Below are 27,463 nucleotides of genomic sequence, written 5' to 3' on the forward strand. Positions count from 1 at the left end.
ATCAGTTCGGACTAGTACAAGCAGCCTCACACACACGTGCATGCACGTCACTATATAAGTGCAATAATCTTGGACGCGACGTTGAACCCAATTTCACCTCACCTCACCTTTGCTAACATTCAGCAGATCACATCACTTATATTACATTGTCATTTGCTAACATTTATCAGGTCTCATAACGTATATATTACATTGTCCTTTGCCAACATTCAACACATCACATCACATATACTACATTGTCCTTTGCTAACATTCAACAGATCACATCACATATATTACATTGTCCTTTGTTGACAATCAGCAGATCACATCACTTATATTATAATGTCCTTTGCTGACAATAACATCACTTATGTTACATTGTCCTCTGCTGAAAATCAGCAGATCACATCACTTACATTACAATGTCCTTTGCTAACATTCAACATATCACACCATTTATATTGCATTGTCCTTTGGTAACATTCAGCGGATGACATTATGATTATTGTATGTTGAATGCGGTGCATGGTATTCTGATCACTGTAGGGCACAAGTCTTGGCTACAACATTGCTGTGTGTTTTCACCACTGTTGACTTGAAGAGCGTTGCTTTACCTACAGAAAATAAAATAAATAAGTTCTTATTAAAACAAAATATGTTGATTTGTTCTTGTATTTTACAAAGAAATGGACAGAAATGTTCTTGAAAAATCAACAATGTTTTGTATACGGGAGATACGTCTGTGTTCTAATGATAACAAACAAAGACTAGTGTGGATCTCAAGAATGAGCGAGTAAAATATTCTATACACCCTGGTTTTTTAAATAGAGTGAGTGAGTGAGTATGGTTTAACGCCGCTTTAAGCAATATTCCAGCAATATCACGGCGGGGGACACCAGAAATATGGGCTTCACACATTGTACCCATATCGGGAATCGAACCTGGGTCTTCGGCGTGACGAGCGAAGGCTTTAACCACTAGGCTACCCGACCGCCCCGTTTTGGTTTTTTTAAAAGTGACATGGCATCAACACACAAAATGAGTACCATCGAAGGATTTTTTGTGTGTTTTTTGTGACGTAAAGAAATGAAGGCCTTCATTTAGACTGGGCAGTCAAGGGTTTACTCAGTGTTCATGGAGGGTGTGTCAGGCCTTCATTTAGACTGGGCAGTCAAGGGTTTCCTCAGTTTCATGGAGTGGAGGGTGTGTCAGGCCTCCATTTAGACTGGGCAGTCAAGGGTTTACTCAGGGTTCATGGAGGGTGTGTCAGGCCTTCATTTAGACAGGGCAGTCAAGGGTTTACTCAGGGTTCATGGGGGGGGTGTCAGGCCTTCATTTAGACTTGGCAGTCAAGGGTTTACTCAGTGTTCATGGGGTGTGTGTCAGGCCTTCATTTAGACTTGGCAGTCAAAGGTTTACTCAGGGTTCATGGAGGGTGTATCAGACCTTCATTTAGACTGGGCAGTCAAAGGTTTACTCAGGGTTCATGGAGGGTGTGTCAGGCCTCCATTTAGACTTTGCAGCCAAAGGTTTACTCAGGGTTCATGGAGGGTGTGTCAGACCTTCATTTAGACTGGGGAGTCAAGGGTTTACTCAGGGTTCATGGAGGGTGTGTCAGGCCTTCATTTAGACAGGGCAGTCAAGGGTTTACTCAGTGTTCATGGAGGGTGTGTCAGGCCTTCATTTAGACTGGGCAGTCAAGGGTTTACTCAGGGTTCATGGAGGGTGTTTCAGGCCTTCATTTAGACAGGGCAGTCAAGGGTTTACTCAGGGTTCATGGAGGGTGTGTCAGGCCTTCATTTAGACTTGGCAGTCAAGGTTTTACTCAGGGTTCATGGAGGGTGGGTCAGACCTTCATTTAGACTTGGCAGTCAAGGGTTAACTCAGTGTTCATGGAGGGTGTGTCAGGCCTTCATTTAGACTTGGCAGTTAAGGGTTTACTCAGGGTTCATGGAGTGAAGGGTGTGTCAGGCCTCCATTTAGACTTGGCAACCAAAGGTTTACTCAGGGTTCATGGAGTGAAGGGTGTGTCAGGCCTTCATTTAGACTGGGCAGTCAAAGGTTTACTCAGGGTTCATGGAGGGTGTGTCAGACCTTCATTTGGACTGGGCAGTCAAAGGTTTACTCAGGGGTCATTGAGGGTGTGTCAGACCTTCATTTAGACTGGGCAGTCAAAGGTTTACTCAGGGTTCATGGAGGGTATGTCAGGCCTCCATTTAGACTTGGCAGTCAAAGGTTTACTCAGGGTTCATGGAGGGTGTGTCAGGCCTTCATTTAGACTGGGCAGTCAAAGATTTACTCAGGGTTCATGGAGGGTGTGTCAGGCCTTCATTTTGACTGGACAGTCGAGGGTTTACTCAGGGTTCATGGATTATGTGTCAGACCTTCATTTAGACTGGGCAGTCAAAGATTTACTCAGGGTTCATGGAGGGTGTGTCAGGCCTTCATTTTGACTGGGCAGTCAAAGGTTTACTCAGTGTTCATGGAGGGTGTGTCAGACCTTCATTTAGACTGGGCAGTCAAGGGTTTACTCAGTTTCATGGAGTGGAGGGTGTGCCAGGCCTCCATTTAGACTGGGCAGTCAAAGGTTTACTCAGGGTTCATGGAGGGTGTGTCAGACCTTCATTTAGACAGGGCAGTCAAGGGTTTACTCAGGGTTCATGGAGGGTGTGTCAGGCCTTCATTTAGACTGGGCAGTCAAGGGTTTACTCAGTTTCATTGAGTGGAGGGTGTGTCCGGCCTCCATTTAGACTGGGCAGTCAAAGGTTTACTCAGGGTTCATGGAGGGTGTCAGGCCTTCATATAGACTGGGCAGTCAAAGGTTTACTCAGGGTTCATGGAGGGTGTGTCAGACCTTCATTTAGACTGGGCAGTCAAGGGTTTACTCAGGGTTCATGGAGGGTGTGTCATGCCTTCATTTAGACAGGGCAGTCAAGGGTTTACTCAGGGTTCATGGAGGGTGTGTCAGACCTCCATTTAGACAGGGCAGTCAAGGGTTTACTCGGGGTTCATGGAGGGTGTGTCAGGCCTCCATTTAGACAGGGCAGTCAAAGGTTTACTCAGGGTTCATGGAGGGTGTGTCAGACCTTCATTTAGACAGGGCAGTCAAAGGTTTACTCAGCGTTTATGGAGGGTGTGTCAGGCCTTCATTTAGACTTGGCAGTCAAGGGTTTACTCAGGGTTCATGGAGGGTGTGTCAGACCTTCATTTAGACTTGGCAGTCAAGGGTTTACTCAGTGTTCAAGGAGGGTGTGTCAGGCCTTCATTTAGACTGGGCAGTTAAGCGTTTACTCAGGGTTCATGGAGTGAAGGGTGTGTCAGGCCTCCATTTAGACTTGGCAGCCAAAGGTTTACTCAGGGTTCATGGAGGGTGTGTCAGACCTTCATTTAGACTGGGCAGTCAAAGGTTTACTCAGGGTTCATGGAGGGTGTGTCAGGCCTTCATTTAGACTTGGCAGTTAAGGGTTTACTCAGTGTTCATGGTGGGTGTGTCAGGCCTTCATTTAGACTTGGCAGTCAAGGGTTTACTCAGGGTTCATGGAGGGTGTATCAGACCTTCATTTAGACTGGGCAGTCAAAGGTTTACTCAGGGTTCATGGAGGGTGTGTCAGGCCTCCATTTAGACTTGGCAGCCAAAGGTTTACTCAGGGTTCATGGAGGGTGGGTCAGACCTTCATTTAGACTTGGCAGTCAAGGGTTTACTCAGTGTTCATGGAGGGTGTGTCAGGCCTTCATTTAGACTTGGCAGTTAAGGGTTTACTCAGGGTTCATGGAGTGAAGGGTGTGTCAGGCCTCCATTTAGACTTGGCAGCCAAAGGTTTACTCAGGGTTCATGGAGGGTGTGTCAGACCTTCATTTAGACTGGGCAGTCAAGGGTTTACTCAGGGTTCATGGAGGGTGTGTCAGACCTCCATTTAGACTGGGCAGTCAAGGGCTTACTCAGTTGCATGGAGTGAAGGGTGTGTCAGGCCTTCATTTAGACTTGGCAGCCAAAGGTTTACTCGGGGTTCATGGAGTGGAGGGTGTGTCAGGCCTCCATTTAGACTTGGCAGCCAAAGGTTTACTCAGGGTTCATGGAGGGTGTGTCAGACCTCCATTTAGACTGGGCAGTCAAAGGTTTACTCAGGGTTCATGGAGGGTGTGTCAGGCCTTCATTTAGACTGGGCAGTCGAGGGTTTACTCAGGGTTCATGGAGGGTGTGTCAGACCTCCATTTAGACTGGGCAGTCAAGGGCTTACTCAGTTGCATGGAGTGAAGGGTGTGTCAGGCCTTCATTTAGACTTGGCAGCCAAAGGTTTACTCAGTGTTCATGGAGTGGAGGGTGTGTCACGCCTTCACGTAGACTGGGGAGTCAAAGGTTTACTCAGGGTTCATGGAGGGTGTATCAGGCCTTCATTTAGACAGGACAGCCAAAGGTGTACTAGGCTTGTTAGGACAAGGCCACTTATAACATACTCCCACGTACCTGTCTGTTTTGCAATCATTTCAGCCACAAGAAGATACTCATAGAAGTCAAGAGTCTCCGACCTGTTGACATCAATTTCCCTCATGGCCTCCTGAAATAGCCATGTAACCACGGTAACAACTCAAAATGTGCATTGAGACTAAAACTGTTATTCGCAATTTTTGGCATGATTGCAGTAAAACACAGGAAATAATATTGAGGTGAGGTGAAATGTAGTTTAACATAGCGTCCACATATATACACATTTATGTGTGAGTGTGGTTGCTTGTACTTGTCAAGACTAATGTCGTTCTTATATTGCTAGCCCACTGAGATACCATGCTGGTGTATGACACGGGAACCCCACTCAGACACACTATACTGACTCCGAGCCGACCAGTCCTTGTTTCAGCCCCAGGCTGTGCGTCACGCAGGGTAACAACAAGTACCATCTTTTAGAGTCTTTGTTATGGCACTGCAGGGGGTCAAACCATTAACTTTCCGTTCTCTGGGCACATGCTCTATCCACTAGACCATGGAGGCAGTCTTCCCAGAAATCCCCACTAGAGTGAGTGAGTTTGGTTTTACGCTGCTTTTAGCAATATTCCAGCAATATCACGGCGAGGGACACCAGAAATGGGCTTCACACATTGTACCCATGTCGGGAATCGAACCCGGTGTTCGGCATGACGAGCTAATGCTTTAACCACTAGGCTACCCGACCGCCCCTTCCCCACTAGATGTTGAGTCTATGTTGACTCTCTGGCTTACCATTAGAATCAGGACGTCTTACTGTCAGGTCAAGGTATAGACCTCATATGTTTTTGTTTGTTTGTTGTTTAACGTCGCACTGAACAATATTCCCGCAACATAATGGCAGCCTGTAAATAATCGAAGTCACCGAGTCTGATCACATGATCCACTTGTCTGCCTCCTACGACCATCATAAGTTGCTGGGGACCTATTCTAACCCAGAATCCCCACTGGGACTTATTGAGGCAATAATGTGAATCTCACCTCTGCCTGTACAGCTGTAAACTGCATACCCAGGGCTTTCAAGGCACCTATCACCTGAAAATAATGTGCAATCTTGTCTTTATGTCAGGTTAGAGAGTGATTATGGTTTTACGCTTCTTTTATGCTGATTTTACTCTTTTGAACAATACCCCACTTGGTACACCAATCATATGCTTTGAAAAAGTGTTGTATTTTGTGTTATGATCCAATCTGTGTTTGTTTGTTCGTTTGTTTGTTTATTTGTTGTTTAACGCCGCACTCTGCAATATTCTAGCTATATGACGGCAGTCTGTAAATAATCGAGTCTGGATCAGGCAATCCAGTGATTGACATCATGAGCATCGATCCACACAATTGGGACATGCATCAACCAAGTCAGCGAGCCTGAGCACCCAATCCCGTTAGTCGTCTCTTACGACAAGCATAGTTGCCTTTTACGGCAAGCATTGGTTGCTGAAGACCTATTCTACCCCGGATCTTCACGGGTCTCCAATACCTCAACCACAAGACTACCGCACATCCCCTTATTCGAGTGACAAATAAACAAATGACCTCTGCTTGCTGAATGTGATTGCTGACATATTTCAAAACAACATATTAATGTTTTAGATCAAAAAGATAAAAAATATCTCAGCTTAAGTCTTGATTTCATTCATGTGAATTTATGTGTCTGGCTCAAAGAATAAGTATCAGGTGTATAAACAGAACAATTATTGCAAAGATCACAACACAAAATACAGCTCGTCTTACCTCAGAAAAGTCAAGTGACCTGTCACCATTCTTGTCATATTCCTTGAATCGCTCCCATTGTTCGTCAAGCTGGAACACAAGAAGTGCAGCTGAATGTCTTTGACATATGTACCTTGCTATGTAAATAGTGGTGGGGAAACTATTATACTCCTGTAAGCAACCATTTAAAGGGGAGGGGGGAATCAGGTTTTTTTTCTCAAAAATAAAATAAAGCCCCTGTTTTACTGGAAATAAATTACATATGACTTGCAATCTTTCCATATGTTTGCTTTTAACATTTTCATTCAATGAGCGTCATTCCCCCATTACCGATAGTCGATAAAAATATGCCAAACTTAAGAATAAACTCGTTCGTAAAGTAAAGGAGTGAACAGAAATGTATTTACATGATTACACATACAGGTTTGAAAAGCATGTCTGTCTGACCACTCAGAATATTTCTTAAGAACATGGATATTTTCTACAAATATTTACGTGTATGAAGTCCAAACATGGCAAAAAATATACAGTTACACGATATTAAAGCTGAGATGATTGGGGTGGTGATGGTTATAATTTTGATTTTGCGCACTCAGTGTTTGACATCTTAATTCACAGTTGAAAAGGGACATTTTCACGGGACCATATATGGTTCCGTGGCACTAAGAGGGTGTGAATAGTGAAGGACCAAATAAGGTCCGGTGGCACCAAGAGGTTTAATGCTGCTTTGGACATTATTTCAGTTATATATGTCGGATTAATGTACGAGAAAAATCCGAAGTGTTGCAGGTTTACCACTTTCGTGGAAATCACAAAACATGAGCTGGGATTCGAACCCACGATCATAGGTTTCTGGCAGACCTAACGGAAATGTAGATGACCTGGGCCCACTTGCACAAAGCGATCTTAGTGTTACGACTTTTAAAGCCTATGTTAAAGTATGTGAGTTACGATCATCTTAGCGCTCAGATCGCTTTGTGCAAGTGAGCCCTGGACGACCCTGATCCACAAGGTTTGAGAATAGACTAGCAATTTCGGACGATATGATCATGTCTGGAGTTGGGTTCAAACAATATACACGCAATTTGGGGAGGAAATCTTTTTTACTAACTTTAGTCCAGTCTCTGACCAATGCAAATGGGCCCGTCTCTTGGTGCAAAGGTTATACTCACAAATTCTCTGGCCATATGAGGGAAGTGTTTCTTGCAGGCTGCCCAGTCAACAAACGTGCCAGTCGGATCAAGCAGACTTGGATTTTCCTCTATATAACAGATGATTCACTTACAAGGTATATAAACAAACAAAACAGATACAGAGACACGTTACTAGTATTCGTTAGATTCTGATTTGTTTAATATTTGCAACAATCTTCGAGTTCCAATGACATATAGACTAAATGTATGAATGAATGAAGTGTGTTTATTGTTCGTTTTGCAGTAGTTTGTTTAAGGATCTGAAAATGTGAGGTATGTTTTTAGTTTTTTTACTCACACTGAGTCATTTCAATTAAAAACTTCCAAATAGGTCAAACGAGAAAGGTAAGGGCCCTTTTCTGTTAAAATACATACACAGATTGTTTCTTTTTTATTTAAATCGTATTTATTTTTTCCTATAGTGAGATATTTAGGACACAGAAACACGTGTTTGTTTGTTTGTTTGTTGTTTAATGCCGCACTCAGCAATACTCTAGCTATATGACGGCGGTCTGTAACTAATCGAGTCTGGAACAGACAATCCAATGATTGACATCATGAGCATCCGTCCACGCAATTGGGATACGATGACATGCATCAACCAAGTCAGCGAGCCTGATCACCTGATCCCGTTAGTCGCCTCTTACGACAAGCATAGTCGCCTTTTACGGCAAGCATTGGTTGCTGAAGACCTATTCTACCCCGGATCTTCACGGGTCTCCAATACCTCAACCACAAGACTACCGCACATCCCCTTATTCGAGTGACAAAAAACAAATGACCTCTGCTTGCTGAATGTGATTTCTGACATATTTCAAAACAACATATTAATGTTTTATAGCAAATAGAAAGATAAAAAATAATAGGAGAGATTCAAGAAATATGACAAGAATGGTGACAGGTCACTTGACTTTTTCTGAGGTAAGACGAGCTGTATTTTGTGTTGAGATCTTTGCAATAATTGTTCTGTTTATACAGCTGTTATTTATTCTTTGAGCCAAACACATAAATTCACATGAATGAAATCAAGTCTTAAGCTGAGATATTTTTTATCTAAAACATTAATATGTTGTTTTGAAATATATCAGCAATCACATTCAGCAAGCAGAGGTCATTTGTTTATTTGTCACTCGAATAAGGGGATGTGCGGTAATGAGGTGGGGTGAAATTAGCTTTAACGTCGCGTCCAAGATTATTGCACTTACAAAGAGACGTGCATGCACGTGTGTGTGTGTGTGTGTGTGTGTGTGTGTGTGTGTGTGCTTTATAGTGCTAGCTCCTGAGATACCATGCCGCAGTTTAACAGGAATACCCCACTCTGACACGGAATACTGACACAGAATACTGACTCCGAGCCGACCAGTCCTTGTTTTAGCACCTTAATGCCAAGCGCCAGACAGGGTAAGAACAAGTATCATCTTTTAACGTCTTTTGGTATGACTCGGCCGGGGTTCGAACCCCGGACCTTCCGCTCTCCGGGCGGACGCTCTACCACAAGATCACGGAGGCGGTCGTTTAATAGTAGAAATGCCATATGTATATATATATATATATTACCTATTGTCTGTTTACCCTTGAGGGGTGGAAGGGGTGCCTTGGTGGTTGGCTCTGTATCGATGTGGGAGGTTTTGCTGGAGAAGAACCCTCGTCTCCTACCCCTGCCTGGGGTGGGGGTCTGGTCAGGTTGATACTCCTTCTCCCGAGGGCTGAAACATCACCAGCTTAGAGAAACCTAGATGTTGAAACATAGTGGTCAATTACATTTTAATATAACTTTGAGAGAAATTCTTTTCCATTTCTTCATAATATCCTGTTAGAGTTTTTTATTTCTTGGTTTTCATTTTTGTATTAAAACTCATGGTTGGTAGGTGAGAGAAAGAATAGAAAAGAAAATATAATTCATATTTCTTAAGTTTCAAAATGGTCTCAATATGTTGTAATGTGAGTAGTTTCTCATCTTGCAACATAAACCGTTGCCACAGAAGCATTTACCTGTGGACCTGTAAGTTTGTACGGTGGCCCATACCCGCCACTGGTGTGCCTCTATATTTTATCTGGCGGCCGCCAGATACTTCCACTGGTGAGATCATTTTCCCCGTAAACCTCTATATTTTATCTCACCAGTGGAAGTATCTGGCGGCCGCCAGAAAAGTATTTGGCGGCTGCCAGATAAAATATAGAGGCATACAGTGAAACATGATCTCACCAGTGTCGGGTATGGGCCACCGTAAGTATGCACTTGGTTGAATTATAGAAATAGTGCATTGGAGAATGTTTTCGAATTTCCTTTACTTTAGAGTCTGTGGATTCTATAAAACAAGTGAGACATATCTTGCCTTATTGTATTGTGAAACAACAACTTGCAGGATGGCATGGTAATGCAAATTATTTCACAATAAACAGGCAGCTTAGGTTGTGTACTCCCCAGGGAGGTGAGAATGAAGTCTGATGTATTGTATGCGGATAATTATTTATTTCGTTTTTTATTTTTTAAGTAATTTAATATAGACAATTATTAATTATCTGATGGACATATGATTAATCCTTTCTTCTCAACTCATGTCGTGGCCTGTAAGGATTTTATTATTTAATTAATTAATGATAGACAATTAATAATTATCTGATGGACATATGATTAATCCTTTCTTCTCAACTCACGTCGTGGCCTGTAAGGATTTTATTATTTAATTCATTAATGATAGACAATTTTAAATATCTGATGGACATATGATTAATCCTTTCTTCTCAACTCACGTCGTGGCTTGTAAGGATATCCTTCTGATTTTCTTCAACTTTAAATCCTGAAGACATAAAAGTTAAAAATGTGACAAACCATTGGATTTTAGCAAAAAAATCACACTATTCCCCAATCTCATTAAATTAAGATATTTTACTTCAGTAGGTTACCTCTATGTCGGAATATTTGAGGACACCTCATTAGTAGGTGAACTTTCTAATCTGCCAATCAGCATCAAGGCTCCTACATTCTTGGTACAAGTAACGAATTATTCAGACAAGCATATCTTTTGTAACGAATGTAATAGGGGAGTTCTAAATGCAAAAAAAAGAAAAAAGCTGTGCTATTATGTTGTTGTTGTCGGTTTTCTTCAGCTAAGATCCATATTTCTGAATCGAGATGGTAAAGAAATGAAGCTCAATCATTTCAGAAAGCTGACATCTGATTGGCTCAAGACACTCTCATCCTTCATTCAGATTGGGCACTTAAAGTTCACTCCGGGTTCACCTGCTTCTTCACAGTGCTTAAATATCTAAAGCAGACACGACTTGTAACACTTGAGCACATGTGACACATGTGGCGTCTCCTTGGGCAAGTGACTGTTCAAAATGTGCCTCTGTTCACCTCGCAGAGAATGGGTACCCGGTAGGATGAGACGGCAATGTGGTTCTTAATCTTCCAGCGCCTAACAGGCAGCTTGGGTTGTATACTCCCCGGGGAGCTGAGAACGAGTCTTGAGTGTACATTGATCCAGTGACCGGGGTAATAATAGCGCCTTGAGCATGCCCTGAGTGGTGTGGAAATATGCGCAATATAAATAGCCTTTTATTATTATTAACATTGATATGGATAAGATATACCCTTGGCCGATTCGTGCCAACAGATACGTGAGCACGAGATACATTACCAAGGCTGCGTCAGTATGATAAAATGATCTTAAATTCTGTTAAACGGGAATACTTTGCGTGATAGTTAAAATTTTTATTTAGATAATAGTAAAAGAATAAGAGTCCTATCCTAAATTGGCGTTCCTGCCAGACGTATTCTATATATAGTGAGGCAGCAGCTCAGACTAGCTGACTTGGCACAGTCTTAGGACCTAACAACCCCCCCCCCCCCCCCCCCCACACACACACACACACACACACACACACCACCGCCACCACCCCCCCCCCCACCACCACCCCACCCCCCCCACACACACACACACCACCACCCACACACACACACCCCCACCCCCCCCACACACACACCACCACCACCACCACCCCACCCCAACACCATCCCACCACACCACCCCAAACCCCCCCCACACACACACACACACACACACACACACACACACACACACACACACACACACCACAACAACCACCACCACCATTATGATGACTATAATGAATGACCATAATTTTTTTATTTGAAAAAATGGAAGTGTATCCCTTTAGAGGTATATAGATATTGAAGCAATACTTTAGAATTTAATCCCTAGGAGTTCCTACCTGAGGTATATAGAGATAGTGAGGCAGTAGTTCGGCTTTACACTTCTCCAGCTCAGCGTTCTTGACCTTGTTATATATAAATGTGACCCTGGAATCCATTCTGTCAATGTCCTCATCAGCCTGCTCGTTAGTCTCAGGGTCTCGATACTTCTCTCCAACTATGCTGAAACATCAAAAGGACTTTCAGGCGGACACAAGCTGTTTTCAATAACTTACAAATCTGGTCTGAAATTTGTGTTGAAATTTGTTTCTAGTTGTTTTCACAATAAACTGTTCTTTTCAACCTGAAGGTTGACCTGTGAAGATCCCGGTTAGAATTGGTCTTCGGCAATCCATGCTTGTCGTAAGAGGCGACTAACGGGATCGGGTGGTCAGGCTTCCTGACTTGGTTGATGTATGTCAGCCATATCGCAAGATCGATGTTCATGATATCAATCACTGGATTGTCTGGTCCAGACTCAATTATTTACAGTCCGCCGTCACATAGCTACAATATTGCTGAGTGTGGCGTTAAACAACAAACAAGCTTGAGGGTGGGTTGGACTCGCAACCTACTGAAGGTCTGTTCTGATTCCTCCAAGCACCCCAAAGTAAGTCTTCTGTAGGTTGTTCAGCGCCTCCTCCAGGAACATCACATCCTGTAGACATAACACCATACTTAACATCACATCCTGTAGACATAACACCATACTAAACATCGCATCCTGTAGACATAACACCATACTTAACATCACATCCTGTAGGCAGATCATCATAATTAACACCACATCCTGCACACATAACACCATGTTTAACATCACACTCTAAAGGCAGAACGTCATACTTAACATCACATACTGTAGGCATAACACTATACTTAACATCTCACCATGTAGATATAACACCATACCTAACACCATAAGTGCCATGTTTGTGTACAGAAACATCCCCACATAAAATAACATATCTAAACTGACTGGTGGAGTCAGGCAACAGTCCATTGAGCATATGTATTGGATAAGGATGCCAGATTTATCATATTCGATAACACCATCAATTATATAGCAGGGGGCACGGGTGGCCCACTCGTCTAAGGCGCCGCGATTCGCTGTGCAGAGTTGCGTCCCTTGGGCACGCCAGAAACCTATGATTGTGGGTTCGAATCCCGGTTCGCCCCGATTATGTTTCTAGGTTTGTCAGCACCATACCCGTCTTCGTGGGTAAACTTCTTAGACCTTCATCACTTCGGGCTTTCCTCCCACATTAAGCTGACACGCCGTGATATAATTGGAATACTGTTAAAAGTGGCGTTAAACCCAACTCACTCACTCACTCAATTATATAGTAAACAAATTCTTAACAGATATCTCAACAGAAACACAGGCACAGACACAGGCCACACTGACAAATTCAGCATGAGATCCATGTGCAGCATGTCACATTCCACCCTAGTCCCCTGTTCAAAGGAAATGGATTATTCCGTTGCATGTAGAAAGTCTACTGTCCCAAACTGTGACGTGTGCGTGTATGCTGTGTTGATAATGACAGAAATACTTACTTTCTCCAGCAGGAAGTTCTTCCTCTTGACGTCCTCCAGAGCATGACCTGTGAAAGATCATGATAACATCCAGACTTGTTTAGCACATACGGAGTTATTTCCTACAGGGTGAAAAATAACAGAGTTCATAAATATCATGTGTGCCCTATCTCGCTCCGGAAATTTGTTTGTTTGTTTGTTTGTTTGTTTGTTTGTTTGTTTGTTTAACGCCGCCCTCAGTAATATTCCCGTTATATGACGGCGGTCTGTAAATAAGTGAGACTGGACCAGACAATCCAGTAATTGACATCATGCGCATCGATCCACGCAATTGGGATATGACGACATGCATCAACCAAGACAGCAAGCCTGACCACCCGATCCCGTAAGTCGCCTCTTACGACAAGCATGGGTTGCTGAAGACCTATTCCTCCCCGGACCTTAAAGAATTTTGAGACTCGCTTCGTAAAATCAGTATAACACATATGCTCAAAAAATTATTTTTATTTATACTGCTGTCATCGATGTTGACTAACAATCAGCACAGATCTAAAGGCAGTGGTTGTATCATTCCCACAGAGAGTCGTAGTAATAAATAGATGCCCTGTTGTGTCCTTGCCAAAAATATCTGGAAATAGAGTGGTCTCCCCATAGATTCTGTGTTTTTCTACCATTGGGCAATTTTGTGTAGGATTTGTTTTTTCTCGTTTGTGATCTTGAAACATTTAACAAAAAAAAAGGTATTTTTATGTGTTATTCCAGGTTTATTATGGTCAATAGGCCCAATATATCCCTAAAAACTATCAAAATGTTTTGTTTGGTCAGCATTACTAAAAGTAGCAGTGGCCTGAAACATCAGCTCAATGTACATATTGCCGGATTATAGACGTTGAGTGGAACATATATATGTTTATATATACTTTTATGGTATCAAATATTTGTGTATTTCTATGTAATGTTATGAGGTGAGAATCAAATAAAATATCCTGTCTGTAGGTAAAATGTTGTTACCGTTAATCCTTCACCTACCATATATAACTCTGGACCACGCTCGCGCTATTCAGTTCTTCTTGACTCTTAAGGATTTATACGGACATGTTGCAATAATAGTACGATATAATTAAATAATATTAAAGAAGTTGTCATCGATAAATTACGTCTACTTTATTAATATGTCGACAAATTAAACTGGTAAGGATAAAGTTTAACAAGAAAACTATCCTGACAATTGAAAAAGTAGTTTATGACAAAAACCTACTTGCAGCGACACCTGATGGTGTTTTCATTTCCTCTTTCAACTTCAGCATACGATTTTGTTCTTCAAGTGTCTGAAAGTAAGAATTTCAGTGTAGCATCAAATGACAATTCTAGAACTATACTGCGGGGCAAAAGAAAGTATACACGTATGTTCGATGTCAGGAGATGGAACCAAACAACTAATTGTTATTCAATGGTGATGTATTTGATATGGGTACCTTAGTTGAGTTTTGGACCTTAGTTTGCAGTGTTTTAGACCTAAGTTTGCAGTGTTTTAGACCTAAGTTTGCAGTGTTTTAGACCTAAGTTTGCAGTGTTTTAGACCTAAGTTTGCAGTGTTTTAGACCTAAGTTTGCAGTGTTTTGGACCTTAGTTTGCAGTGTTTTGGTCCTTAGTTTGCAGTGTTTTGGACCTTACGTTTGCAGTGTTTTAGACCTAAGTTTGCAGTGTTTTGGACCTAAGTTTGCAGTGTTTTGGACCTAAGTTTGCAGTGTTTTAGACCTAAGTTTGCAGTGTTTTGGACCTAAGTTTGCAGTGTTTTAGACCTAAGTTTGCAGTGTTTTGGACCTTAGTTTGCAGTGTGTTGAACCTTAGTTTGCAGTGTTTTGAACCTTAGTTTGCAGTGTTTTAGACCTAAGTTTGCAGTGTTTTGGACCTTAGTTTGCAGTGTTTTGGTCCTTAGTTTGCAGTGTTTTGGACCTAAGTTTGCAGTGTTTTAGACCTAAGTTTGCAGTGTTTTGGACCTAAGTTTGCAGTGTTTTGGACCTAAGTTTGCAGTGTTTTGGACCTAAGTTTGCAGTGTTTTGGACCTAAGTTTGCAGTGTTTTGGACCTTAGTTTGCAGTGTTTTGGTCCTTAGTTTGCAGTGTTTTAGACCTAAGTTTGCAGTGTTTTGAACCTTAGTTTGTAGTGTTTTGAACCTTAGTTTGCAGTGTTTTAGACCTAAGTTTGCAGTGTTTTAGACCTAAGTTTGCAGTGTTTTGGACCTTAGTTTGCAGTGTGTTGAACCTTAGTTTGCAGTGTTTTAGACCTAAGTTTGCAGTGTTTTAGACCTAAGTTTGCAGTGTTTTGGACCTTAGTTTGCAGTGTGTTGAACCTTAGTTTGCAGTGTTTTGGACCTTAGTTTGTAGTGTTTTGAACCTTAGTTTGCAGTGTTTTAGACCTAAGTTTGCAGTGTTTTAGACCTAAGTTTGCAGTGTTTTGGACTTAAGTTTGCAGTGTTTTGGACCTTAGTTTGCAGTGTTTTGGACCTAAGTTTGCAGTGTTTTAGACCTAAGTTTGCAGTGTTTTGGACCTAAGTTTGCAGTGTTTTAGACCTAAGTTTGCAGTGTTTTGGACCTTAGTTTGCAGTGTGTTGAACCTTAGTTTGCAGTGTTTTGAACCTTAGTTTGCAGTGTTTTGGACCTAAGTTTGCAGTGTTTTGGACCTTAGTTTGCAGTGTGTTGAACCTTAGTTTGTAGTGTTTTGAACCTTAGTTTGTAGTGTTTTAGACCTAAGTTTGCAGTGTTTTAGACCTAAGTTTGCAGTGTTTTAGACCTAAGTTTGCAGTGTTTTGGACCTTAGTTTGCAGTGTTTTGGACCTTAGTTTGCAGTGTGTTGAACCTTAGTTTGCAGTGTTTTAGACCTAAGTTTGCAGTGTTTTAGACCTAAGTTTGCAGTGTTTTAGACCTAAGTTTGCAGTGTTTTGGACCTTAGTTTGCAGTGTGTTGAACCTTAGTTTGCAGTGTTTTGAACCTTAGTTTGTAGTGTTTTAGACCTAAGTTTGCAGTGTTTTGGACCTTAGTTTGCAGTGTTTTGGACCTTAGTTTGCAGTGTTTTGGTCCTTAGTTTGCAGTGTTTTGGACTTAAGTTTGCAGTGTTTTGGACCTTAGTTTGCAGTGTTTTGGACCTAAGTTTGCAGTGTTTTAGACCTAAGTTTGCAGTGTTTTGGACCTAAGTTTGCAGTGTTTTAGACCTAAGTTTGCAGTGTTTTGGACCTTAGTTTGCAGTGTTTTAGACCTAAGTTTGCAGTGTTTTTGGACCTTAGTTTGCCTGAATTCCAGTTTGAAGTGATGCAGGTCTCAGACGTTTACCTCTTGGTGAACCTCGCGAGCATGGGTATGGTGCCGACAAACCAGGAAACATAACTGTCGCAAACCGGGATTCGAACCCACGATCATAGATTTCTAGCTGCCCAAGAGACTGTGCGGCACCTCAGACGCCTGGGTTACTTGTACCCAGGTGAGGTAATGAACAAAACCAATGTCATAAAAATGAAGTGCTTAGTTTTCTGCTGAGTCATCACCTGTAGCTTCTTGCTCTGTGATGCGCTCACTCTCTTCAGTTCCTCTAACTCTTCATATGCTTCTAGAAGTCTGAAAGGGAAGACAGTTGACCTGCTATAACAATGTCTCATACTCGTGTATACAAAGGGGAGGTTTGCTTCATCGGAATCTAAATATTCCCGTTTGAAATACTTCCAAGTCACAAATATGTATTTGTCTATTATTATCAAGGGGCGGTCGTGTAGCCTAGTGGTTAAAGCGTTTGCTCGTCACGCCGAAGACCTGGGTTCGATTCCCGACATGGGTACAATGTGTGAAGCCAATTTCTGGTGTTCCCCGCCGTAATATTGCTGGAATATTGCTAAAAGCGGCGTAAAACCTTACTCACTCACTCACTATTATAAGCAAAGGTTCAAACACACCCACCCTCACTATATCACCCCATCTCACACATCAGTTCAGACAGCGAACATCAGTTTCTCTGTTCCCATCTTTCCTTACTGGGCCGCCTCCGTGGTCTAGTGGTTGAGCGTCCGCCCAGAGAGCGGAGGGTCCGTGGTTCGATCCCCGGCCGCGTCATACGTTTACAGATGGTACTTGTTGTTACCCTGTCTGGCGCTTGGTATTAAGGGGACTGGTTTGCTCAGAGTCAGTATACTGTGTCTGAGTGGGGTATTCATGTTAAACTGCGGTATGGTATCTCAGTGGGTTAACACTATAAATCGGTTTCAGTCCGGACTAGTACAAGCAGCCACACACACACACACATGCATCCACGGCTCTATATAAGTGTAATAATAGTGTGATATTGCTGGAATATTGCTAAAAGCGGCGAAAAACATCACTCACTCACTCACTAATGTATGTTGACAATATATGTTTCAGATGCTAGTATTTCCAGTCGTTGCATCAACATTCTTTTCCGTTATATTATTTAAATTAATCACCAGTAGATCTGTTCTTGTTGCCCACCCGCCTTGATATTGCTGGAATATTTCTAAAAGCGGGGTAGTATCATACTCACTCACTCACTCACTAATCCCTGAATATAGAACAATGCACAACAAGAAATGCAATCGAAATGGCAAATCATCATGTCTAGTGATGTTTAAGTTCCAAATTGTCTTGAATTTTTACATGTCACAGGTGTCTTGACATTGAAGGGTTATCTTATATGAGATATCTTTGCCTTCATTCTTCTGTCACTCACTTGGCATTGCTCTCTTGAAGAACTTTCTTCTTCTCTCTCTCCCACAGCTCCACAGTGTTGTATCGCTGCAACCTGAAACATCCAATCTGAACAGGTGCACATCCAATCTAATCAGGTGAAAATCCAATCTGAACAGATGCACATCCAATCTAATCAGGTGAAAATCCGATCTGAACAGATGAACATCCAATCTAATCAGGTGAAAATCCAGTCTGAACAGATGCACATCCAATCTAATCAGGGGAAATTCAATCTGAACAGATGAACATCCACTCTAATCAGGTGAAAATCCAATCTGAACAGATGAACATCCAATCTAATCAGGTGAACATCCAATCTGAACAGATGCACATCCAATCTAATCAGGTGAAAATCCAATCTGAACAGATGAACACTTAATCTTCACAGACAAACATTCAAACTGAATAGGTAAAATTTCGGTCTGAACAGGTAAACATCCAATTTGACCAGGTTAACATCCAATTTGAACAGGTATATAATAAATCTGATCAGGTGTACATACAATCTGAACAGGTGAACAATGAAACCTGAAACGTAAACATCCAATCTGAACAGGTAAACAGTGACATCTAATCTGAACAGGTAAATATTCAATCAGAACAAGTAAACATCTAATCTGAACAGGTAAATAATTAATTGGAATGGTAGAACATCCAAACTTCACAGATTAACATCATCCAATCTAAACAGGTGAACATCCAGTCTTTAACAGTAGAACATCTAATCTACAAAGGCAAATTGTCTGCTAGACATGTTGAATGTCCTGTAACATTTGTTTTGTATGTTTGTTGTTTTACGACGCACTCAGCAGTATTCCAGCTAGTGGTGGTCAGCAAATAATCAAATCTGGGCCAGATAATCCAGTGATTGACATCATGAGCATCGATCCACGCAATTTGGGATACGATGACATGCATCAACCAAGTCAGCGAGCCTGACCACCCGATCCCGTTAGTAGCCTCTTACGAGAAGCATAGTCGCCTTTTACGGCAAGCATGGGTTGCTGAAGACCTATTCTACCCCGGATCTTCACTGGTTTGTCCTGTAACAAACTGTGTTGTGAAAAGATGTCTTTTAAAAAATGTGAGCGGAAAGCTAGCCATAACAAAAATCCTGGAACAGAAAATGAGTTTGTTCAGTTTCCCATACTCTGATATCTTGTCATTCTTCTCTGCGATGAGGTTCTCCATGTACGCCAGCTTGCCGAGGGAGGTCTTCAGTTCAACGTGCTCGATGCTGTGACTCTGCACCTCATCCAGGTACTTCCCCTCCGACACAGACAGTTGAACTGCATCAGTCATAATTAATTACTATTGTGAATATGACTTAAAGAAATGTTAACAATATTCAAGCAATATCGCTCACTATGCAAAACACCAAGAATGGACTACTGACAAACCTAACCACAACCGTAAGGATTGCGACATTGTGACCATACAATACACACCGTAGCAAGCACTAGTGACAAGCCTAACCACGACCGTAAGGATTGCGGCATTGTGACCATACAACACACACCGTAGCAAGCACAAGTGACAAGCCTAACCACAAGGATTCCAGATTAGCACAGATCCCAGCAACCCATGATTGTCATATGAGGCGACAATATTCATCAGATGGTCAGACTTGGTGACTTGGCGCTGTACACCTGTAGGATGTTATCAATCACTGGTTTATCTGGTCTAGACTCAATTACTTACAAGTTGATTTCATACAGCTGGGATATTGCTGAGTGCAGCTTAACAACTAATGAACTATTAAAAGACTCACTTTCTAGGGAGCGTTTCTCATCCTTCATTTTCCTGAACGTGTCTTCATAATCCTGAAATATATCAAATTCAAAAAATTGATTGGCATTTGATTGGTTAACCAAGCATACTTTTTGCGTTTATATTTTTAAAAAATTGATAACAATTTGCGCCACGCCGACCAATGGACAACTGTTTCCTGATAACCACATTACAGAACGGAAAGGGCCTGTGTTGTTCGTATTGTTTTTTGTGTGTTAAATGAATACTAAAAGCTGTGAAGTTATTATTGTTGACACATTTATTCATAAGAATTGGCTTCAATATGATTTTGTTGTTTATGGAGTTCTAAACGTGAAAATCAGAGTGCTGTGTGGATGTTCCTAAGTATGCACGCCGTAACCTATAAGTCAATTCTCACTTGTGTGTAAAATTTCCGTGTTTTGTCCTGCAATCAAACCATACTCATTCTGATATGATGGGGGGACACAGGTGGCCCAGTCGTCTAAGGCGCCGCAAATCGCTGTGCAGAGTTGCGTCCCTTGGCACGCCAGAAACCTATGATTGTTGGTTCGAATCCCGGTTCGCCCCGATTATGTTTCTAGGTTTGTCAGCAACATACCCGTGCTCGTGGGTTTCACCAAAGTGGTAAACGTCTGAGACCTGCATCACTTCGGGCTTTCCTCCAACATTAAGCTGACACGCCGGACAGCACATCTGTACATTAATATTATAAAACATATTTCACCCTGTCTGTCATTTCCTGAGCGAAATTATATCTATTTCCCAATAAAGTGCACTTTCACGGGAATATTTGTGTTTTGTGTTTCGATTTTTTTTAACTAGGATTGACAAAAGATGACTTTATATAGTCGGAATCGTACAATCGACTCTGCTTTATACAGATATTCCCATTGGACAAGGAAAGGAAAGTCGCTTTATTATGTACAGATGAAAATACAAGATGCAGCAAAGAGGGTTTGGGTGATCCTAGCACAGTCAGGCTGGTTTGGCTCATCATCAGCTCAGGGCCCTTGCCCCCTCTACACGCAGCCCAGACAGCGAATGGGACTTCTCCCAGGAGAGAAATCACTCGAACCCACCCAGAACTTTTCGGAGAATGTGAAGACTCCCCAATACTGTTGTTGTTGTTGTTGTTGTTGTTGTTGTTGTTGTTGTTATCATTATCATTATTTAGAATACAGTGAAGTTGATTGGTTTAGAAAGCTGACACTTGGGTGGTCAAAGTTCACTCTGGGCTTACCTGATGTGATTTGTCAGATCTTTAATGAGAGTAATTGTATGTGAGTACAAGATGTGATTGTGATAAGATTGATGAGCCTGAAGTGCACCTGTAACTTGGTGTAGATGGATTGCTCGGCCCCGGACAGCATGCTGAGCAGGTCAAGGAGAAGCTTAGCCGGGTCAGTGTTCTCAGACGCAGTGAACTCCCCACCACAGTAGTCATGGCACTGATCATACAGGTACTTGGCCCTGATGTCCCGCCACACACCCTTGTCCTGGGGGAAAACAATAAGTGTTAACCTTGTCCTGGGGGAAAACAGTAAGTGTTAACCTTGTCCTGGGGGAAAACAATAAGTGTTAACCTTGTCCTGGGGGAAAACAGTAAAAGTTAACCTTGTCCTGGGGGAAAACAATAAGTGTTAACCTTGTCCTGGGGGAAAACAGTAAGTGTTAACCTTGTCCTGGGGGAAAACAGTAAAAGTTAACCTTGTCCTGGGGGAAAACAGTAAAAGTTAACCTTGTCCTGGGGGAAAACAGTAAAAGTTAACCTTGTCCTGGGGAAAACAGTAAAAGTTAACCATGTCCTGGGGGAAAACAGTAAAAGTTAACCTTGTCCTGGGGAAAACAGTAAAAGTTAACCTTGTCCTGGGGGAAAACAGTAAGCGTTAACCTTGTCCTGGGGAAAACAGTAAGTGTTAACCTTGTCCTGGTGGAAAACAGTCAGGGTTAACCTTGTCCTGGGGGAAAACAGTGAATGTTAACCTTGTCCTGGGGAAAACAGTAAGTGTTAACCTTGTCCTGGGGAAAACAGTAAAAGTTAACCTTGTCCTGGGGGAAAACGGTCAGTGTTAACCTTGTCCTGGGGGAAAACAGTCAGTGTTAACCTTGTCCTGGGGGAAAACAGTAAGTGTTAACCTTGTCCTGGGAGAAAACAGTCAGTGTTAACCTTGTCCTGGGGGGAAACAGTAAGTGTTAACCTTGTCCTGGGGGAAACAGTAAGTGTTAACCTTGTCCTGGGGAAAACAATAAGTGTTAACCTTGTCCTGGGGGGAAACAATAAGTGTTAACCTTGTCCTGGGGGAAAACAGTGAGTGTTACCCTTGCCCTTTGGGGAAAACAGTGAGTGTTAACCTTGTCCTGTGGGAAAACAGTAAGTGTTAACCTTGTCCTGTGGGAAAACAGTCAGTGTTAACCTTGTCCTGGGGGAAACCAGTAAAAGTTAACCTTGTCCTGGGGGAAAATAGTAAGCGTTAACCATGTCCTGGGGGAAAACAGTAAGTGTTAACCTTGTCCTGGGGGGAAACAGTAAGTGTTAACCTTGTCCTGGGGAAAACAGTAAGTGTTTACCTTGTCCTGGGGGAAAACAGTAAAAGTTAACCTTGTCCTGGGGGGAAACAGTAAGTGTTAACCTTGTCCTGGGGAAAAACAGTAAGTGTTAACCTTGTCCTAGGGGAAAACAGTAAGCGTTAACCATGTCCTGGGAGAAAACTGTAAGTGTTAACCTTGTCCTGGGGGAAAACAATAAGTGTTAACCTTGTCCTGGGAGAAAACAATAAGTGTTAACCTTGTCCTGGGAGAAAACAGTAAGTGTTAACCATGTCCTGGGGGAAAACAATAAGTGTTAACCTTGTCCTGGGGGAAAACAGTAAAGGTTAACCTTGTCCTTGGAGAAAACAGTAAGTGTTAACCTTGTCCTGGGAGAAAACAATAAGTGTTAACCTTGTCCTGGGAGAAAACAGTAAGTGTTAACCTTGTCCTTGGGGAAAACAATAAGTGTTAACCTTGTCCTGGGGGAAAACAGTAACAGTTAACCTTGTCCTGGGAGAAAACAGTAAGTGTTAACCTTGTCCTGGGAGAAAACAATAAGTGTTAACCTTGTCCTGGGAGAAAACAATAAGTGTTAACCTTGTCCTGGGGGAAAACAGTAAGTGTTAACCTTGTCCTAGGGTAAACATATACATTATTCACTTTCCTCAAGGAAAATATTTAGTATTTGCCTTGTCCTGGGGTAGAAAAATAAATGTTAACTTGTCCTGGGGTAAGCATATACATTATTCACTTTCCTCAAGGAAAACATATATAGTATTTACCTTGTCCTGGGGTAAAACAATAAGGGTTAATCTTGTCCTGGGGTAAACATATACATTATTCATTTTCCTCGAGGGAAATATACATTGTATATAGTATTTACCTTGTTGTGGGATAAACATAAACATGATTTTCCTGTCCTTGAGGAAAATATACAGTATTTACCATGTCCTGGGACAAACATGTACATTATTTACTTGTCCTGGGGTAAAAATATACATTATTCACTTGCCCTCAAGGAAAATATTCAGTATTTACCTTGTCGTTGGGTAAACATAAATAGTTTCAATCTTGTCTTGGGGTGAACAAATACAGTACTTACCTTGTCCTTGGGGTAAGCATATATATTATTTACCTGTCCTGGAGGTAAACAAACAGTATTTACCTTCTCCTGGGAGAAACATAAATAGTGTGTATCTTGTCCTGAAGGTAAACAACCAGCATTTACCTTGTCCTGGCGTAAACAATACAATATTTAGCCTGTCTTGGGTTAAACTTCCCAACACATAACATGTCCTGGGCGATATACATATATATTTCCAACCTTGTATTACCATAATACAATAGTTCCAATCAATTTCTATTGGTAACACTAGTACTGTCCAAATAGTCATGATTAAAGTCTATGCCATCAATTATCCTATCATCTATCCTACCAGTGTTGGCTGTACTGACCACTTTAACCATCTTGTCCAGGACCTCCTTGTAGCCGAAGTAGTCGCCATGTTGGAAGGGCTGATTCAGGATCTTGACGAAGATGTCCAGCACGCTGTTGATGGCGCCGCGAACCTCCTCCAGGTTGTTGCTGCTGAACACCAAACGGTTTATCTTGTCCTGACGCTAAGGGGAGACAACCAGAAAACTCTACACAATGCGGTTCATTTTGTCCTGACGCTAAGGGGAGACAACCAGGAAACTCTACACAATGCAGTTTATCTTGTCCTGACGCTAAGGGGAGACAACCAGACAACTCTACACAATGCGGTTCATCTTGTCCTGATGCTAAGGGGAGACAACCAGACAACTCTACACAATGCGGTTCATCTTGTCCTGATGCTAAGGGGAACAACCAGACAACTCTACACAATGCAGTACATCTTGTCCTGATGCTAAGGGGAGACAACCAGACAACTCTACACAATGCGGTTCATCTTGTCCTGATGCTAAGGCACTCTGCAATATTTAAGCTATATGACGGCGGTCTGTAAATAATCGAGTCTGGACCAGAAAATCCAGAGATTGAGATCATGAGCATCGATCCACGCAAATGGGATCGATGACATGCATCAACCAAGTCAGCGAGCCTGACCACCCGATCCCGTTAGTCGCCTTTTACGGCAAGCATGGGTTGCTGAAGACCTATTCTACCCCGTGATGCTAAGGGTAGACAACCAGACAACTCTACACAATGTGGTTCATCTGGTCCTGACATTAAGGGGAGACAACAAGACAATTCTACACAATGCGTTTAATCTTGTCCTGGCACTAAGGGGAGACAACCAGACAGCTCTACACAATGCGGTTGATCTTGTCCTGACGCTAAGGGGAGACAACCAGACATCTCTACACAATGCGGTTGATCTTGTCCTGACGCTAAGGGGAGACAACCAGACATCTCTACACAATGCGGTTGATCTTGTCCTGACGCTAAGGGGAGACAACCAGAAAACTCTACACAATGCGGTTCATTTTGTCCTGACGCTAAGGGGAGACAACCAGACAACTCTACACAATGCGGTTCATTTTGTCCTGACGATAAAGGGAGACAACTCTACACAATGCGGTTGATCTTGTCCTGACGCTAAGGGGAGACAACCAGACAACTCTACACAATGCGGTTGATCTTGTCCTGACGCTAAGGGGAGACAACCAGACATCTCTACACAATGCGGTTGATCTTGTCCTGACGCTAAGGGGAGACAACCAGAAAACTCTACACAATGCGGTTCATTTTGTCCTGACGCTAAGGGGAGACAACCAGACAACTCTACACAATGCGGTTCATTTTGTCCTGACGCTAAGGGGAGACAACCAGGCAACTCTACACAATGCAGTTTATCTTGTCCTGACGCTAAGGGGAGACAACCAGACAACTCTACACAATGCAGTACATCTTGTCCTGATGCTAAGGGGAGACAACCAGACAACTCTACACAATGCGGTTCATCTTGTCCTGACGCTAAGGCACTCTGCAATATTCCAGCTATATGACGGCGGTCTGTAAATAATCGAGTCTGGACCAGAAAATCCAGAGATTGAGATCATGAGCATCGATCCACGCAATTGGGATCGATGACATGCATCAACCAAGTCAGCGAGCCTGACCACCCGATCCCGTTAGTCGCCTTATACGGCAAGCATGGGTTGCTGAAGACCTATTCCACCCCGTGATGCTAAGGGTAGACAACCAGACAACTCTACACAATGTGGTTCATCTGGTCCTGACATTAAGGGGATAAGGGGAGACAACAAGTCAATTCTACACAATGCGTTTAATCTTGTCCTGACACTAAGGGGAGACAACCAGACAGCTCTACACAATGCGGTTCATGTTGTCCTGACGCTAAGGGGAGACAACCAAACAACACATCACAATGAGGTACATGTTGTCCTGACGATAAAGGGAGACAACTCTACACAATGCGGTTGATCTTGTCCTGACACTAAGGGGAGACAGCCAGACAGCTCTACACAATGCGGTTCATATTGTCCTGACACTAAGGGGAGACAACCAGACAATTCTACACAATGTGGTTCATCTGTTCCTAACGCTAAGGGGAGACAACCAGACAACTCTACACAATGCGGTTGATCTTGTCCTGACGCTAAGGGGAGACAACCAGACAACTCATCACAATGCGGTTAATCTTGTCTTGACGCTAATGGAGACAACCAGTCAACTCTACACAATGCGGTTAATCTTGTCCTGACACTAAAAGAGGAGACAACCAGACAACTCTACACAATGTGGTTCATCTTGTCCTGTTGCTAATGGGAGACAACCAGACAACTCTACGCAATGCGGTTCATCTTGTCCTGATGCAAAGGGGAGACAACCAGACAACTCTACACAATGCGTTTTATCTTGTCCTGACGCTTAGGTGTGTTTCCTGACAAAAACTTACGTCACAACTAATATAAATGAAATGAAAATATGAAATTAAATTGTGCTTTAATCATTTCAACACACGCACACACTTCGACATGAAGAAACATAAATCAATAATAATATAACCAGGTGAAGTCATCAGATCACACAGAATATGCAGAAAGGCGTCAAATGTTTATTTGTAAACGTGACTACAGACATCCAGATAACTCTACAGCATAGGGGTCATCTTGTTCTGACACTAAGGGGAGACAACCAGACAACAATCTCTAAAACTCTAGCAGTGATGAGGGATTTATCGGGGATGCCAAACTTAATGCCCTTGTCATCATAATTGTGGGGAGAAATATTATTTTGTTCAAAATTGGAGTTTTTGTATTCATGTGGCCATGTCTATTGGCATTCTGTGAGCAATTAAAGAAGCCATCACTTGAATATTTGATACCATTGGCCTTACAGTTTCAGAGGAACTGTTGGTAATGGAAAACTTAACTTTTAATGGACAGATAACATGACACATCAGGTGCTTAATGGTTGAATAAATATTCAGTAAATCCAATCACCAAAAGCTTGGCTTATCTCATTTTCTTGAAGGTTCATGATATGTGGGGGCGGCGGGATAGCCTAGGTGTTCGTTCGTCACGCCGGAGACCTCGGTTCGATTCCCCACACGGGTACAATGTGTGAAGCCCATTTCTGGTGTTCCCCGCAGTGACATTGCTGGACTATTGCTAGATGCGGCGTAAAACCATACTCACTCACTCATGATTTGTGACTCAGGATCTACATTCATACACTGTTGTGACAGACATAATTAACCAGGGTATCACAATACAGTAAACTACGGTTATAACGAACACGCTTATAATGAACTGACGGATATAACGAACTCACTTTTTGGTTCCGACTACTTGCTGTAGTCATGCTGTATATGTACTTATAACGAACTACGGTTATAACGAACTAAAATTAGAAGTCCCTTTGAGTTCGTTATAACCGTAGTTTACTGTATGCCACCTTCGTGTTTTGATACATACATCGCTATACTAGGAAACACATTATGATACACCTTGTGATACATAATGTGCGCAATTTGAGCATGAACTTTTCCATGTTCAATGTGAACTGGCTAACAAAAGGTTGTTGCTATCAGTAAATCTGTTTTACTCGCATCGACTTTGATTTCGGCTCACTTAAATAATATCAGGCAATCAGATTCAGCATCTTGTTTCCTCGTCATCTTTTGGGTCACGACAGCCATTGCAATATCAGTCCGGGTTATTGCAAACCTTCAAGAATATTAGTGAGTGAGTTAGTTGGGTTTAACGCCGCTTTTAACAGTATTCCAGTTATATCACGGCGTGTCAGCTTAATGTGGGAGGAAAGCCCGAAGTGATGCAGG

The 27,463-nt window shown here is 42.3% G+C and overlaps 2 protein-coding genes across 2 annotated transcripts; both read right to left on the bottom strand.

Annotated features, from left to right (window-relative positions):
• On the bottom strand, positions 1-13,236 carry LOC124130917. Its single transcript, XM_046493973.2, has 10 exons — positions 13,142-13,236; positions 12,160-12,242; positions 11,605-11,767; positions 10,120-10,166; positions 8,923-9,071; positions 7,345-7,433; positions 6,194-6,262; positions 5,444-5,497; positions 4,448-4,538; positions 1-596 (listed from the first exon to the last, which is right to left on the bottom strand). Exons 2-10 carry the CDS (start codon positions 12,234-12,236, stop codon positions 520-522), a joined length of 816 nt encoding a protein of 271 aa, XP_046349929.2. The 5' UTR covers positions 12,237-12,242; positions 13,142-13,236; the 3' UTR covers positions 1-519.
• LOC125377344 lies at positions 13,058-25,557 on the bottom strand. The gene is made up of 9 exons (XM_048390381.1): positions 25,546-25,557; positions 23,628-23,792; positions 20,972-21,139; positions 19,642-19,693; positions 19,021-19,159; positions 17,851-17,922; positions 16,661-16,730; positions 14,379-14,448; positions 13,058-13,188 (listed from the first exon to the last, which is right to left on the bottom strand). The coding sequence occupies exons 1-9, from the start codon at positions 25,555-25,557 to the stop codon at positions 13,058-13,060; spliced, it is 879 nt and encodes a 292-aa protein (XP_048246338.1).
• Between the last annotated feature and the right edge of the window lie 1,906 nt (positions 25,558-27,463).

This window comes from Haliotis rufescens, unplaced genomic scaffold (assembly GCF_023055435.1).
Source record: "Haliotis rufescens isolate VD_foot unplaced genomic scaffold, xgHalRufe1.0.p SCAF_9, whole genome shotgun sequence".
NCBI lineage: Eukaryota > Metazoa > Mollusca > Gastropoda > Lepetellida > Haliotidae > Haliotis > Haliotis rufescens.

What these genes read in the sequence shown, in the direction of transcription:
- LOC125377344 (XM_048390381.1), bottom strand. An exon ending in TGAGAAACGCTCCCTAGAAA is followed by an intron (nt 19,160 to 19,641) that starts GTGAGTCTTTTA and finishes TGACTGATGCAG; the next exon opens with TTCAACTGTCTGTGTCGGAG. An exon ending in ACCATCAGGTGTCGCTGCAA is followed by an intron (nt 13,189 to 14,378) that starts GTAGGTTTTTGT and finishes GATCTTTCACAG; the next exon opens with GTCATGCTCTGGAGGACGTC.
- LOC124130917 (XM_046493973.2), bottom strand. Translation starts at nt 12,236, where the DNA reads ATGTTCCTGGAGGAGGCGCTGAACAACCTACAGAAGACTTACTTTGGG. An exon ending in CAAGGGTAAACAGACAATAG is followed by an intron (nt 7,434 to 8,922) that starts GTAATATATATA and finishes TCTGTTATATAG; the next exon opens with AGGAAAATCCAAGTCTGCTT. An exon ending in GGTCACTTGACTTTTCTGAG is followed by an intron (nt 5,498 to 6,193) that starts GTAAGACGAGCT and finishes CATTATTTTCAG; the next exon opens with GTGATAGGTGCCTTGAAAGC.